At 39.7% G+C, this 15892-nt stretch overlaps 1 protein-coding gene and 1 gene segment (V, D, J or C); both read right to left on the reverse strand.

Annotated features, from left to right (window-relative positions):
- Positions 1–560: 560 nt before the first annotated feature.
- On the reverse strand, positions 561–2679 carry LOC127193220 (immunoglobulin lambda constant 6-like). The segment is given in 2 exon segments: positions 561–951; positions 2511–2679. Coding segments are annotated over 2 exon segments (489 nt in total).
- A 1726-nt stretch (positions 2680–4405) lies between these two features.
- The window catches only part of LOC127193374 (immunoglobulin lambda-1 light chain-like), a 38180-nt gene continuing 26693 nt past the window's right edge, over positions 4406–15892 (reverse strand). The window contains exons 3-4 of the mRNA XM_051150698.1: positions 6246–6287; positions 4406–4853 (exon numbers count right to left, since the gene is read on the reverse strand). Of these exons, the coding sequence (XP_051006655.1) occupies positions 4537–4853; positions 6246–6287 (359 nt within the window). The 3' untranslated portion in view covers positions 4406–4536. The remainder of the gene's footprint in view (positions 4854–6245; positions 6288–15892) is intronic.

The following is a 15892-nucleotide window of genomic DNA, read 5'->3' on the forward strand; positions in this document are numbered from 1 at the left end:
TACTACAGTCTTTATGAACCCTTTGTCCCTCTCCCACACTCACACATGCACACATACAGACACACACTCACACATGCACATGCACTGTCTATCTTTAGCCTAATTTTGCTTGTCTGGATTGATTATGATAACCTTTCAATTTCCCTGGTACTATTTATTTTGACTTGAATGATAGAAACTGGGATCTTGTTTAGAATTGTTCCTGTTTCCAAATTGCAATTTTAAGACAAAATCACAAGATATCAGTAGAAATGGAGTTGACACATGATTAGGTCTATTAAAGAATGAAATTAAGGAAGAATAAGACACTCATATTGCACAATTGCATGGTGTGATCAGAGGTCCAGAGGAGAGTGGAAAAAATGGTATCTCTGTAAAGATGGTGCTTCCTGTGGTGATAATGTAGGCCATGACCCTGATTAAAAACTCCAGGGCGCCAAGACATTTCCCATACTACTCTGAATCCCAGTGAAGTATACACTAAAGATAAATGAGGCAGAGAAGAATTGCAGGTTTGAAGTAGATATTTTATTGTGCATTTTGAGAGCAGGGAGAAGGGCAAAAGCATTAGAGGTATACTTGGGCATAATTCTGATCCCAGCCTCTGTGGCTAAGATGCAGTTCAGAAGACCTAGGAACACTCACTAGGGCACAAGCTCTTCTCCACAGTGTTCCCTTCATGAACAGCCTTGCACTTGTAAACATTTTTAGATCTCCACTCTTCTTCTGTCAAGGACAGGTAGCTGACAGCCATGTACTTGTCGTTGCTCTGTTTGGAAGGCTGGGTAGTCTCCACACCCTTGGTAATAGGTGTGCCATCTGCCTCCCAGGACACATCCACAACACCTGGGTAGAATTCATTGATCATACACACCACTGTGGCTCTGGTGGTCTGGAGCTCCTCAGCGGAAGGTGGGAACATAGTAACTGAAGGTGTAGCCTTGGGCTGGCCTGCAAGGTGGAAAAAGAGAATGTCAGAATTTTGTTCCCCTAGAAGGAAGGAAACCTGGAGATAGTGTGTAAAGTGTCTTTGAATTTAGTGACTGTGTTTGAACATACATAGTACAGAAGATGAGGTATGTATTTCTTTCATGTATTCCCTATGTACCTAGGAATTATGCACCCACACATTTCTTTAGCACTTCATCCAACACATTCCCTGCACCTTGATACCCAACACAGACATCTAATCTTCTACTTCTTGCTCTTGTACCCTTCTCTCTGCTTTTTATGTATATCTGCAGTCTGTCTGCCCCACTCAGAAGACAGTTATGATTTAAAACCTGTGCTTTTCTTGGCAACCTGCTGTCCTTCCTCTGAGTGCCACCAGGTCTCCCCCTCCAGGGGCCATGGTCAAATGTGAGGCACCAGAGTACGTGAGAAAGTCATATCACACTCTCCACTCAACTGTGGAGAATGTTCTGACCATTGGCTAGATCTAGGAAGGGGTTTAAAGTTTACCTCCTGTATTGTCCTTGGCTGGTGCAGGGGAGGTAATCCCCATCAGGAACAGTCATAGGGGAGAGGAATAATGGGAAAATGGGGGTGGGGAGGGAGGAATGGGAGGATACAAGGAATGGGATAAACATTGAGATGTAACAAGAATAAATTAATAAAAACAACAACAACAACAAAACAAAACAAAAAAAAGATTAAAAAAAAAACCTGTGCTTTGAGCCTAAACTTTAAGCCTGGGAATTTTTTCAAACAAGTGTGTCTCTAGGGTCCAAGCATAGCATGTACCTGCTTCAACTGTTTTTCATTATTCAGAACGAGGTGAGATTTCTCTCTCTGGATAAGTTGTATAATTTTCATGCATCAGGACAAGATAAATGCAAACTCAGTTGCTCTATCTTTTAAGCAGTGTCTTAGAGAAACCCAGGAACCCAGATTCCCAAGTACACCTCCAATTTCTCTTCTCTTGACTTCCTGTGTCAAGTGCTTCCTTCACTTTCTTCTACTTACTAAAATTTTCCAAGTACTAGGTTGGTTTCTGCTCTTTTCATGGATTTCTATGGAGGCTTTCAGATTGATTCTATCTCCTGCCTGTCTTAGGAACGAAATCCTAGGACAGTACTACTGTACAGGTTATCTGGCCTCTGACATGTTATTCCTCTGCCTCAGTTCTGTGTGTTCAACATTATCTAATTAAACATCTGCCTTTCCCTGTATGCTTCTGGTCTTCCTTCTATGTGAGATCACAATTCACTTTACCCCTCACAAACTTCACTGGAAAAAGGGGATGACACAACACAGTACTTATCAGAGTGCTGCAAAGCCCAGAGGAATGACAGAATGACATTGATAAATTGTCTGTTTCAGTCTTTGAGATTAGACAAGAAAAGGTACAGGGAACTATCTGAAATGAGACACAGAATCTAGAGAAGCAAGAGATAATTTACCTAGAATGAAGTGTAGGCATGCAGTGGAATACAGACTCAGAAATAATCCAACAGAAACCATCTCAAATCTTAGAGGCAATAGAAACAGAGGAAGAATGAATCACTCACCTAAGACGGTCAGTTTGGTCCCACTGCCGAACACCCCGCACTATGATACAGACTCATACAAAAACCCTATAGGCTCTTTACTCTCAAGCTGCAACTGTGATATATTCAGTGACTGATGATTATAGGAACATGGTGATCTCACTGAAAGATTCTTCTTCCCAGGCTCCATATGTCCTCTGGGACAGCCTTGTCAGAAACTCAATCACAAAATTTCCAAACTCCCTCTGGAAGAAGCTCTTTATAGTATAAGAAGGGACAGAGAGAAGTCTTCAGTGACAGCCCAAGGAGGCCACCAACTACATGGAACCTATGCAAACTCTGCAGCTCCCTGCAGCTCATGCCTGACAAAAACAAAAACAAGATAAAAAACAAAGAGAGCTCAGAGGTTGTTCAGGAGGCAGCAGATCGAGTACACACACAGCCATTAGTTTCAATCCACATCTCATCTTCTATATATGGTAGAATGATTACCGATAATACATTATTGAGCACTGTAGAATCTTGACATGCAGCCATTTGATGACAACTTGGCTATTTTATGTTATGAAAAAAAATCAATAAAAATTTGAAGTTTGATATACTATCCAGGCATTCTTTTTAAACACAGAATTATAATTATAGCTGAAAAGAAACATCTTTTGGAATGTACTTTCTTAACATGCTGCAATGGAGAAGTTTTCTGTAATAGCTTAAAATTCTATAAAATTCTAGGTAAAATGCATGTTAGAGTCTGCCTGGTGGGAATATGGGAATATTACTATTTCTGTGTTTCCCAATTTTTGTGCTCAAATCTGTCAGTAGAAACTTGAAACAAAACTATGAGGAAGTGAAGCTATGAGCAACATCAGAGTATGGATGACTGTTGGCCCTTTCCCCAGGAGGAAACATTGTTGTGAGATTACCCAGGATCTTCAATTCCAATCATTAGGCACAGAAGTTATCATGGCCTAGCATCAGAAAGGTGTTGTAGGACACAGATTCTAAAAGCTCCTTCTAGTTCAGAAACTGGCGATGTGGGGTCCAGAGATCAATCTTTATGCTGTGAACTGTATCTCTGAGTCATTGTTCAAGAATATTTATGATTTTTCAGACTATGCTACTGAAGTGTGTAATCTACCAAAGAGTTCTGAATGTAGTCAGTGTCCACACTGCTTATGAGCTATAGAGGAGGATGTCTTGAAGTCCCAAACTTTAAATATTTATTGATCTGGACAGAGGCTGAACCACTAAAGGATGACTGTCAGTTTCAAAGACTGGTTGACATCACTCTAAAGTGAACATTAGGGTGTTGATGCACATGATAAGACTTGTCCCAGTAAAGACTTGCTACTCCTAAATCTACCCAAGTCAGTGTTCTTAAGTTTAGCTGTCAGGTCACAATTGGTTTTCCTTGATCTCAGTTTACATGACCTTGAGTAATCCTCAGTTTGACTTTGAAACCACTTCCTATATGGAATTATTCATCATCCTTTCTGGTCTGAGGTTGGATCCATTTCTAACAGGGTGAAGCTATTGTGTCTGAATGATTATCCCACATCACCCACTCCTGTCAGTATAGAGGACTGTGAACAACAAGTTTTGAGACATATAATAAAATTCTCTTAGTTTATTGAAAGAATCACTGTTTGGGGGACTTGCTATATAATATCAAGTAAATAGTTTAACTCTGACCCATTCTTTACCTGATATGTGCTTTAAATAATGAGTTTCCCTGCATGGCAGGATTCAGAGAACAATACAGATGAGGGGAAAAATCATTCCTGGGGTGATACTCTCTGTATGTTTTAAATGAGAAAAATTTCTCACTGAAAAGCATGATCTCACCTCCCAACATTGTAGATTAAAAGCTTTGGAAAGTAAACATACAATGGGAACAAATGGGACAAAGCAGTAGCTCTGATTAACTAATGATATTTTATTGAACATTCAGTGGGTAAGAGAAGGGTTGAGATGGCTATATAGAGATGAGACCCCAATCTGGGTCCTCTAGATCCAGGCTTCCCAGGATAAAGAGAAGGCTAAGCTCCTAGAGACATTCTGCAGAGGACACACTCTTCTCCACAATGTCCCCTTCATGTGTTACTTGACAGGTAAAGAGATTGTTCGATTTCCATTGCTCTGGTGTCAAACTCAGGAAGCTGCTGGCCACATACTTCTTGCCCTCTTTGCTGGGTTTTACAGTGGCCACACCATCAGTAGTAGGTGCACCATTTGTCTTCCAGGCCACTGTCACAGCACTCGGGTAGAAGTCGTTGATTAGACACACCAGTGTGGCTTTGTTTGTCTGAAGTTCCTCAGGAGAAGGTGGAAACACTGTGATTTTGGGAGTGGACTTAGGCTGTCCTGTGTGAATAAAAGAAGGGGATTGATTTAGGAGAAAAAAATAAAACATATCAAAATCACAAGTGAATTAAACATTTACTTTGGTCATCTTATTCACCTGGGGTTTTCTCTTTTTTTTTATGTGCCCCGTTGAACCTGGCTGAGTACAGACACTCTTTTATATTAGCCTTTTCCAGGAAAGTCTCCCAAGTTACAAGTCCTTTATTCTTCCTTTCTGCCTCAATTTCCCCACTATCATCAGAAATAACTGTGCTCTCTCCACCGTATTGTTTATAATTGAACTTAGAATTTGCCCCATATCTGATCATCTTTCCCAGCCCAGCTATTTTCCTTTGTTACTGTGGTGGTCAGAACTCTCTGATGAACAGGATATTGCACCTTGCTTTGAAGACTGCATTTCAACTGAGGAGATTCTTTTTTTGTCCTCAGTACTTGATGGAGCACTGAGAATCCTCTTATCTTGAACAGCAGGATCTCCACATCAATTCACTTAGCTTTTCCACTATGTAGTTGGTTATATCTAGAGAGGATCTGTGGGGCTCTGGTGACTCTTGCACAGTTTGAGCTCATCAAAATACCATTTACCACGTTGTAGAGGTTACTTGCCTCAGAACACAGAGCATAACAGCTTTTTTTCTCACAGCAGCAGCTTCTTTCCCTGTCAGGTAGTATTCTGAAATCCCAAGTTTGTATCTCATTCCCAACATCCTAAGTTTAATACATGCTACTTTATGAAGATGGGAAGCTGACAATTGGAACATGAGACAACATAATGCATGGTTAAGGGGCTTTTCAGAAGGAATCCCGATCATCTCTAGTGATAATCCTGAGAAGAGCAGGGTCTGCTTACCCTACTAGTCAGGGCTCTCTCTGTGTCCATCAAGCTTCAGCATCCCAGTAAAACAACAGAGACCTGAAAATTTTTACAACCCTACTTTCTCACTACACTTCTGTGGTTTCCCACATAGGAAACCCAAGTCTCTTGAAGCTGGGATTACACATCTAGATCCAACCCTTGCCACACTTTTATAGCTATTTGGGCTCTATGAAAGACTTAGTGCCCTTTCTTTGACATGGTCCACAGTCCCCAATTGTCAATCTTCCTGAGAACAAGAATTGGAGTCCTTGTTTCTGGCCAGACCCTAGATAATATACCTGAGATCACAGCATATGTATTAGAAACTGAGGCCAGCTGCTTCTACTCTCCTGGCCCTTTCTGCAGGCTACTCTAAAATTGTCTATCTTCCCTAGTTGCCATGGAGAAGGGTAAGGATTCAGTTCTTAAGTCTGAGGAGGGCAGATGAGAGAAGGTTTCCATAAATAAATAAAAAGCAGACCTTTGCAAGACAACAAAGGCTAGCATGAATGAGAAGAGGCATTAAAACTACTTACCTAGGACGCTGAGTTTGGTTCCACTGCCGAAAACATACCACAGTGACTGAAACTCAACATAAAACCTGTGGGGCCAGTGCCTGGACCTGTTTTCTGTCAGCTTGGCTGGATCAAAATACTAGCTGGCTATTGTGGGTGGAGCTGTGACCTCATTTGAGGGAAGATGAGTGATAACCTTTTTCACAGGCTTGTCTCCTGTCAGGAAGACACCCCCAAGGAGTTGTCTCCTCTGTTTTATCTCTGATACTATCTGTGCTGACAGCAATGCAGTGGACACCAAAGAAATCTCCAGTGACACATTATTTCAGGTGCCTTTGTTCCATGGAATAAAATTCTAGGACTTTGGCCTCATTTTACAGACAGATTTTTTTCCCAACAAATTTGGATATTCACACTTGGCCACCTCTTTTTGAACTAGGGACACAGAGCCACTCTTGCCTTCCACACAGAGAATTCTCTTTATTTCTTTCCACAGAGATATAGCTCATCTACCTTTCATTCATATGTGTTTTCTCAGAATATAGCATCTCTTGACCATTTTATGCAGTATCTCTTCACATTTTATATAGTTATCTACACACACATACACAGTTATATTTACATATACACACACCAAACAATGGCCATAAACACCCATCTCTTTATTTTTTATGTTAGAATATGGGTAGACTACTCTGGCATTCACCTTCATAGTTTCCTAAAACTTCTCATGAAATAGACAAAATTTGATCCTCTACAGTGCCTTATTTTCAGCCATTTGTCTCCCATCTAGAGCTTGGAGTCATCTCAGAATGTTTTTTCTTTCATTAAATCAACAAAAATATTTTTTGTTATTCTACAACCATTAAAATGCTCAAAAGACAAAGACAAATATCCCACCTTACAAGAGCTCATGATGACAAGAATCCTTAGGTTTTGTTGAAATTTGATTTTATCTCTCAAGATATTTTTTAAATAAACAAAAATTCACATGTATATATGAATATGAGTTTTTAATACGAGTTTAGTGCCCTTAGAGACCAGAAAATGCTGTCAGATCTTCTGAAGCTCTAATTATAGACCATTGATAGACACCTAATGTGGGTCCTGGTGACCACATGTGGGTCTTTTGTGAGAGCAGCACATTCCCTTAACCACTGAGCCATCTCTCTAGCTCCCCAAGATTATTAATTTACATAGAGAGTGTCCCACTGCATTTAGTCTACAATTTAAATTTTCCTTCCTTGTTCTGTAATTTATTTAAATTTTTTCAACATGACAACTTGCCACTGGTTAAAGATTTGTACAAAAAGCATTTTTTTTTTAATATATCAACAGCATAAACTCAGTATTAGTTTCTTACTAAAAGAGCAGCATTCTTTCTTTAACTCTAGAAGGAAACTACCTAAATCAGTAATTCCTTTTTTTTTGTAAAATCAGTAATTCTTTTAAAAAATTGTAAGATCCTTCATATATAAGGCAAAGCATTTGAGTCAGAAACAAGGACAAACTCCAACTTATTCTCTAATATCCTAAAACATTCTACTTCTTTAGACACTGAAATAGGCTTGCAGACATGAATTCATGGTAAAATGCCAGACAATCAACAGAGAAACCTGGAAAAATAGCTGAGGGGTCATTCAACCAGCAAAAGAACTAAGTGGCTGAATGTAGAAGCAGCATCCAAATTCTTCAATAGTCTCTGCTGTGTGAACAATCCATTTGTGATTCCATAATATTATAGAAAACACTACAGAAGTAAACAACATAGAATGCCCTATAAGCATTATTTGCTTTGTAATTAAACTACTTGTCTATTTAAGATAAAGGTTTCTAGATGAAACCTTTCGTGTTCCTAGATGAAAATGCTAAGTATTGTAAGATAATTTCTTTGCAAATTAATCACATACCACATCAATTGTAGTCATAGGGACGAAATTAGAGTTCTTGAAAAAAAGAAATTCTAAAATCAAGCAGTAAGAACAATGCAGATTAGGCATGAATAGTTAGATAAATAGTAATAATGACAAATTGTTTTCCTTCCAGATGCCAAAGCACACTCTAAAGCTAATCTAACTAATATATAATGCACCAAAAGACCAAGGGAAACATGCACAACCTGAAGGTAAATTCCTATTACTGAAGACAATGATGTCTTATGTCATTGAACACAGAAAAGTTGAGCTGATGCCTAATTAGAAACTTCATTCTGCTGATTAGCATTAATTATTCTGAAAATTACTTCGCATGCCACCAGAAGAGAAAGGTGGTCATTGATACCACTTAACCACAGACTATGTGAAGTACACGAGCAACCCACCTACAAGATATGCTGGTACGAGAGTGGCATGAATGTTATAGGGGTAACTAACTATTCTGAGTGGATTGAGGTCAGGAGACTAGGGGTAAATCTACCACAATTATTTTGATAAAGGAACTACAATACAATGATTCATAACGGCAGATCACTATACAAGATCATAACCTTGCTCAACTCATAAAAGAAATATCTCCTTGCTGTAGATGAAATTAATGTTGAGACCAACAACTGTACAACATGGAGAGAGTAAGAGACCTAAAAGTACTCAGTCCTAAATGATCTGTCTTCATTTAACCCCTCCCTCAAAGCTCTTGGAATTATGTAGAAGAGACACGAAGATTACAAGATCCAGAAGTGTTGGATGACTCCAAGGAAACAGCATCACTCAGACACACCAGGGCCTATGTAAATATGAACTCACAGACCGTGACAACAAACGGAAGACCTGCACAAGCACAAAGCAGATGAAATCTAAGCACTGAAAAATAGACACAAGGTCATACATGTAGGCAAGAAGATTTTTGCAATTGATAATCACTGATAAATGGAAAATCAGTTTTCTCCATGAGAGCGATAGTGAGTATGTCAAGTGTAATCCAGGGTGAGCCCCATAGCCACGATTAGCTGGCCAATTCAAAATAAACTTCAGGTTTTTTGTAAGCCTTTTCTGATTTGTTTTGGTATTTTTCTCTTAATGGTTTATTTTGATTTTTGTGTTTTCCTTTCTTTTTTTCTTTTTTTTTCTTTTTTTATTAATTTATTCTTGTTACATCTCAATGTTTATCCCATCCCTTGTATCCTCCCATTCCTCCCCCCCCCCATTTTTCCATTATTCCCCTCCCCTATGACTGTTCCTGAGGGGGATTACGTCCCCCTATATATTCTCATAGGGTATCAAGTCTCTTCTTGGCAACCTGCTGTCCTTCCTCTGAGTGCTACCAGGTCTCCCCCTCCAGGGGACATGGTCAAATGTGAGGCACCATAGTACGTGAGAAAGTCGTATCACACTCTCCACTCAACTGTGGAGAATATTCTGACCATTGGCTAGATCTGGGAAGGGGTTTAAAGTTTACCTCCTGTATTGTCCTTGGCTGGTGCCTTAGTTTGAGCGGGACCCCTGGGCCCAAATCTGCCTATCATATTGTTCTACTTGTAGATTTCTAGGACCCTCTGGATCCTTTTATTTTGCTGTTCTCCCATGCTTCTTTCATTTAGAGTCCCAATAGGATGCCCTCCCCTCTGTCCCAGTTTCCTGGTAAGTGAAGGCTTTTGTGGGACATGCCCCTTGGGCTAGTATAGAGAGAAAAATGCATGAAATTGAGTTGATAGAGAGGTGGAGAGTATCTGAGAATCCTTGGGGTAGGAGAAAGAGTATGATCAATATATATTTAAATAATAAGAATGCAATTGGAGGCATTCAGTATGCTACTATTGTTATTTTAAACAGATTTTATTATTTTCTAGAAATGTCTCAAAAATTGAAAGTTTAATGTACTATTGTCCTAATGTTGTAATAATAATAAAAATAACCTTTATTAAGTATTAACTTTATGCTACATTTTGCAGGTAGGCAACATAATTTTGAAGTTTTCCATTGATTGCTTACGATGGATGAAACATGATATGATCTCTTCTGCGGCATTTATATGAGTTCCCATTTTTTTGTTATTACTATTAATGTTGAGCTCATCCTTCCTGTATATTAGAATTTGGTTATGAATTTCATTATGTTCCCTACTTATTAAATAGTTCATAGAGTGAAATTACAGCAGGAAGATAAAAAAAAACCACTTATTTTACAGCTCACTGCTGTTGCTGGGATAGTGGTACATTTATATCTTATAGAAAGTCTAGGAGAGTGCTAATTCCTTCCAACAAGATTCTGGTAATTCTTACTTTAATTTTACTCCCTTTAATTCTCACCCCTCAGGGATCTTCGCCTAGGTTGCTAAGTATACCTGGGCACCTCCCACATCTCTAGGCATAGACTGTTCCCTACCACACTGTTTCCTTTTAATTTCTTTGGCCTCTGTCTCCATTTTCAAACAATACCATGAAGTTTGCTATTGGAAGCAACTTTTCCAAGATACAATTCAACTTTAATTATTCCCTGCATAAGTCCTTCTGATGCCTCTTCCACACCTCAGATCAAAGGCTAGAACATTAGACTTCTTGGACCCATAGTTCTGCCCAATAGCTCTCTGATGTACTTGGTGTCCTGTTCTCCCTGTTGAATCATTGCTGTTTTATGTGATATTCCCATCACCACCCAGTACTAAAAATATGTGGTGCTAGCATTATTTTCACTGTTTATTTCTCCCAAAATGGACAATGCATCTTATTCTACAACCTGATAGGTTAATTTTCTTCACTCACACGTCCTCTATATTACCAGGCCTTGAACTTTGTAACTGTTTATGATTACCTTAGTGAGTGAAAGTCTTCTCCTTGGGAACAAACCAAGCCAAGACACATTCCCCTCTCAATAGCCTTGCTATCATTCCCAAAATAAATACAGCATTGATCATATAACTACATGTTGTGTTACCTGTCTATTGTTTGCCAAGCTCTTGCTTCATGACAGTCACCTCTCCCCAGAAAGAGAGGGCATATTGGCAGACACTCTTTTGCAGGACCTAGATGTTGAATTTCTGTTACACTTCTCAAGGATACAATGACAGATATGTGTCCTGCAACCCATTTGACCTGTGCAACATGCAGCCAAGGGAAGGGGAGTTTGTTCTGCATCATCATCTGGAACCCACAGTCTGGCAGAATCTCTAGCTAGCTAACACTGTGATAGTGCATTGATCAAACAAAATAGTGAAAGAGAATGGGCAGGAGGAAGATAGGAGATAAATTGTAAAGATAAGGGAGGAGGAGAGGGAGAAGAGGAAGGAGAAAAGGAAGAGGGAGTAAGAGGAAGAGAAAGAGGAGAGGTGAGGGAGAATAGGAGGCAGGACACCACTCCTATGCTGTGCATCTCTCTTTGTGGTACCTGGTTTCTCTCAACTCAGAAGATTTGGGTGAATAAAATGGTATCGCTGGCTGATCAGACTCAGAATCCAAGATTTCTAATCTCACAACACAATAGTAAAAACTAAAGTTATTGTTATCAAACCCATAATCAACAAAATGCAAACACCATATGTCAGAGTCTACCCAGATACTCATCAGAGTTGGGCCCTTCTGCCCTTTTCTAAGGTTACTGCTATACTTTTTAATTAGAGTCCATTGCTTATGACTCAAGGGTGTATACCTGTTCTTCAAGCTCTCCAGACTTAGGGGTTGCTTCCTGCCCATGTTCCTAGGCTGCATCCTCATCCAAAATGATGTCATCTGCCAGACCCTGGTTATCATGGGCACAGTCAAAAACACAGATAAGGTCTAATATCCAAAATATATAAAGAACTCAAGAAATTAAACACCACCAAACCGAATAACCCAATTGAGAAATGGGGCTTGGAACTAAACAGAGAATTCTCAACAGAGGAGTATCAAATGGCTGAGAAACACTTAAAGAAATGCTCAACCTCCTTAGTCATCAGGGAAATGCAAATCAAAACAACTCTGAGATTCCATCTTACACCCATCAGAATGGCTAAAATAAAAAACTCAAGTGACACCACATGCTGGCGAGGATATGGGGAGAGAGGAACACTCCTTCATTGCTGGTGGGAATGCAAACTAGTACAGCCACTTTGGAAATCTATCTGGTGCTATCTCAGAAAAATGGGAATAGGGCTTCCTCAAGACCCAGCTATTCCACTCCTTGGAATATACCCAGAAGATGCTCCAGCACACAACAAGAAAATTTGCTCAACCATGTTCATAGCAGCCTTATTCATAATAGCCAGAACATGGAAACAGCCTAAGTGTCCCCCAGTAGAAGAATGGATAAAGAAACTGTGGTACATATACACTATGAAATACTACTCAGGTATTAAAAACAAGGAATTCCTGAAATTTGTGGATAAATGGATTGAGCTAGAAATGATCATAATGAGTGAGTTAACCCAGAAGCAGAAAGAATCAAATGGTATATACTCACTTATATCTGCATACTAGCCCAAGGGGCATGTCCCACGAAAGCCTTCACTTACCAGGAAACTGGGACAGAGGGGAAGGCATCCTATTGGGACTCTAAATGAGAGACGCATGGGAGAATAGCAAAATAAAATGATCCAGAGGGTCCTAGAAACCTACAAGTAGAACAATATGATAGGCAGATTTGGGCCCAGGGGTCCCGCTCAAACTAAAGCACCAGCCAAGGACAATACAGGAGGTAAACTTTAAACCCCTTTCCAGATCTAGCCAATGGTCAGAATATTCTCCACAGTTGAGTGGAGAGTGTGATATGACTTTCTCACATACTCTGGTGCCTCACATTTGACCATGTCCCCTGGAGGGGGAGACCTGGTGGCACTCAGAGGAAGGACAGCAGGTAGCCAAGAAGAGACTTGATACCCTATGAGAATATATAGGGGGAGGTAATCCCCCTCAGGAACAGTCATAGGGGAGGGGAATAATGGGAAAATAGGGGGGGGGGGAGGAATGGGAGGATACAAGGGATGGGATAAACATTGAGATGTAACAAGAATAAATTAATAATAATAATAATAAAAAAAGATCAATCCTTCCTTGGAGTGAATAGATCAGCCTGTCCAGCTCCTGTCTAACCCTTTCCTGAGTCATACAAGGCCTCAGAAGGCTGTGACTCTACATGGCTCATGGAAGCTGTCATGGCGACATTAAGTTAAATATACCATCCCTAGACCTCAATTTTCTTGTGTGAAATGGGATGGTGTTTTGCAACAGATGGATTTTGACAGTTAGTAACAGCTTGTATCTGCTGGCCCCATGCTTCTCTCTAGTGAACTTCTTTGGATGGCTTCCCTTTTACTGTAGGCTTCTGAGGAACTAGTCTGAAATCTCTTATAATCATCTCTATTCTGTAACTGTCAATGAGAATCCAAAGAAAATAAAGGTTGAAACCACTATTTCTCTAGGAGTTGGAGTACAAAATGACTTAGAACCCAAAAGGAACCCTGCTCTGTAAACCTCCAACTCTCCCAAAATATATGTTCGTTCCCCTCTTTTCAATGAGCCAAGAGCTGGGATATGTGAGGCATTGGTGGCAAAGGATGGGAGTGAGCATGTGCTTTGGGTTGAATTCTCATTTGAATCCCTGGAATACAATACACAGTACAATGGTAATGGTGACACTGACACCCTAGTTCTTTGCCTTAGTATGTAAACCTGGGAATAAGATTATCAATTGTCAATATGTAAGTCAATAAATTTATACTTTGGCCGATTGCCTAAAGTCTGATGCCATAGGATTCAGATGTGGCTGGAGTGGGATTCTCTCATGATGACAGTTCTCTCTCATTTTAAGTGCTGTGGCAGTGCTTGGTGCATAGGAAAATATATTGCCCAGTGTCTTGTAGATAATAGATACTGAGTTAAACATAGTTGAATCTGAACTGAACAAATGAATCTTTATTCTCTTTTGTTTGATGTTGTCTCTCCATGCCCTTCTTCTCAGATGGCCCAAACTGCCTACACACAGAGAGAAAAGTCCTTATTGTTATATTCCTAGAATGCCAGTGAGTTTGTGCCCTCTTGCTTTCTAAGCGCTTTTTTCTGTCACTTGTAACTTTTGCAGTACTGGAGATTGAACATAGAACCTCAGGAATAAGTGCCAACCTGCTGAGCTATCTCATAAGATGTTGAATAAACCTTTTAAACCTTAATTTTATTATACATACTAATTGAGTGTATGTGATATATCAGGACTCATCTACAATTTACAACAACCAGACTAAATTTTTTGGCAAATGCACCAACATTTATGTGTGTGTGTGTTTCTTGAGAAAACTCAAAATTCCTTGATTAGACACAGAAACATGCTATGTGCGTTAAGCCCTAGCCAGCCAAGATCCTCAAGCAAGAGCATCACCTAAGGCCAGAGTTCAAAGCCAACTGAATTTGGCACTATAGGGACATTCCATTAAAAAAAAAGATTTATTTATTTATTATTATGTATACAGTGCTCTCCTTGCACATACACCTGCAGGCCAGAAGAGGGCATCAGATCACATTATAGATAATTGAACTCAGGACCTCTGGAGGGGCAGTCAGTGCTCTTAACCTCTGAGCCATCTCTCCAGCTCCTGGTTGTTCCATCTTTGAAGAATGAAAAAAGACCTTTACAGTGGCTTGGCAGTTAAGAGTACTGCTTTTGCAGAAGATCTGGGTTTCTTACAGGTGGTGGCTCAAAATCACCTGTAATTCCTGTTCAGGGCATCTTACAACCTTTTCAGGCCTCTATAAGCACCTGCACTGACATGGTGAACATACATACACTGAAGCTCACATACACACACATTAAACACATCTGCTCAAGTTCAGACGTTCAGTTCTCTGGTACCTTTCATAAGTTTCTGGCTTTGATATTTTGTTTCAACATTTATATCAAAGACCACTCAGGAGATAGCAAAATGAACTTCCGAGTCCCTTGAGGAGTTTCTTAGACCTCTTTTAGGTTGGATACATTTTTAGTACTTTTATTTCTTGCTGAATTTGTTGGAAATCAGTATGTTTGTTTTCATGGAGTCCAGGATTTGGACAATAGTCCAGAATTTCATTTCACTTGTAAGTATTGTGACTTCTAGCAAGAAATTGATCATGGTTCTTACATTCCCAAGTGTTCTTAATAAGGCATAATTATTTTTGTCATTTATTTATCTTTCTGAGTTTGTTTGACGTATGACCATTCTTGGGACTTAGAGATACTATATGTCCAATACGGAAAATATGAGGTCCCCATTCTTGGCTGTGCAAGGTCGATCCATAACCTCTGCCAGCATCTCCAGAACTGAGGCAGTATGCAAGTAGGGAACAGTCCTACATCTTTCTCACCTCCCCATGATGGTGACAATATTGGGAAAAATAAAGTATAAATTTAATACGGTGATCAAGGCTTGATGTGTTTATCCTTTTCCCAAATCAGTTTCCACAATATTCATGCTATATATTGCCACTGAACAAAATTGTTTATGCAGTTTCTGAGTGCAAGGCCTGGTGCTAATGGCTGGATCACATTAATAAACTACATATATTGTGACTTTCTAAGTTAACACAGTTCTGATCTGTTATAGAATGTGGGCACCCTTACTGGCACTATGAGGCCTCTGATATAGTCCAGTTTTACCGTATTGTGTTTCAAGCCATCTCTTGCCTATGATATTGGACTGTTATGGTTCTAGGTATAGGAGGCTGAATTAGTTCTGGTGGAAGGGTAGCACTGAAGGTGCCCCATGCCAAGCATTCTCATGTGGATGTG

This window comes from Acomys russatus, chromosome 8 (assembly GCF_903995435.1).
Source record: "Acomys russatus chromosome 8, mAcoRus1.1, whole genome shotgun sequence".
Classification (NCBI taxonomy): Eukaryota; Metazoa; Chordata; class Mammalia; order Rodentia; family Muridae; genus Acomys; species Acomys russatus.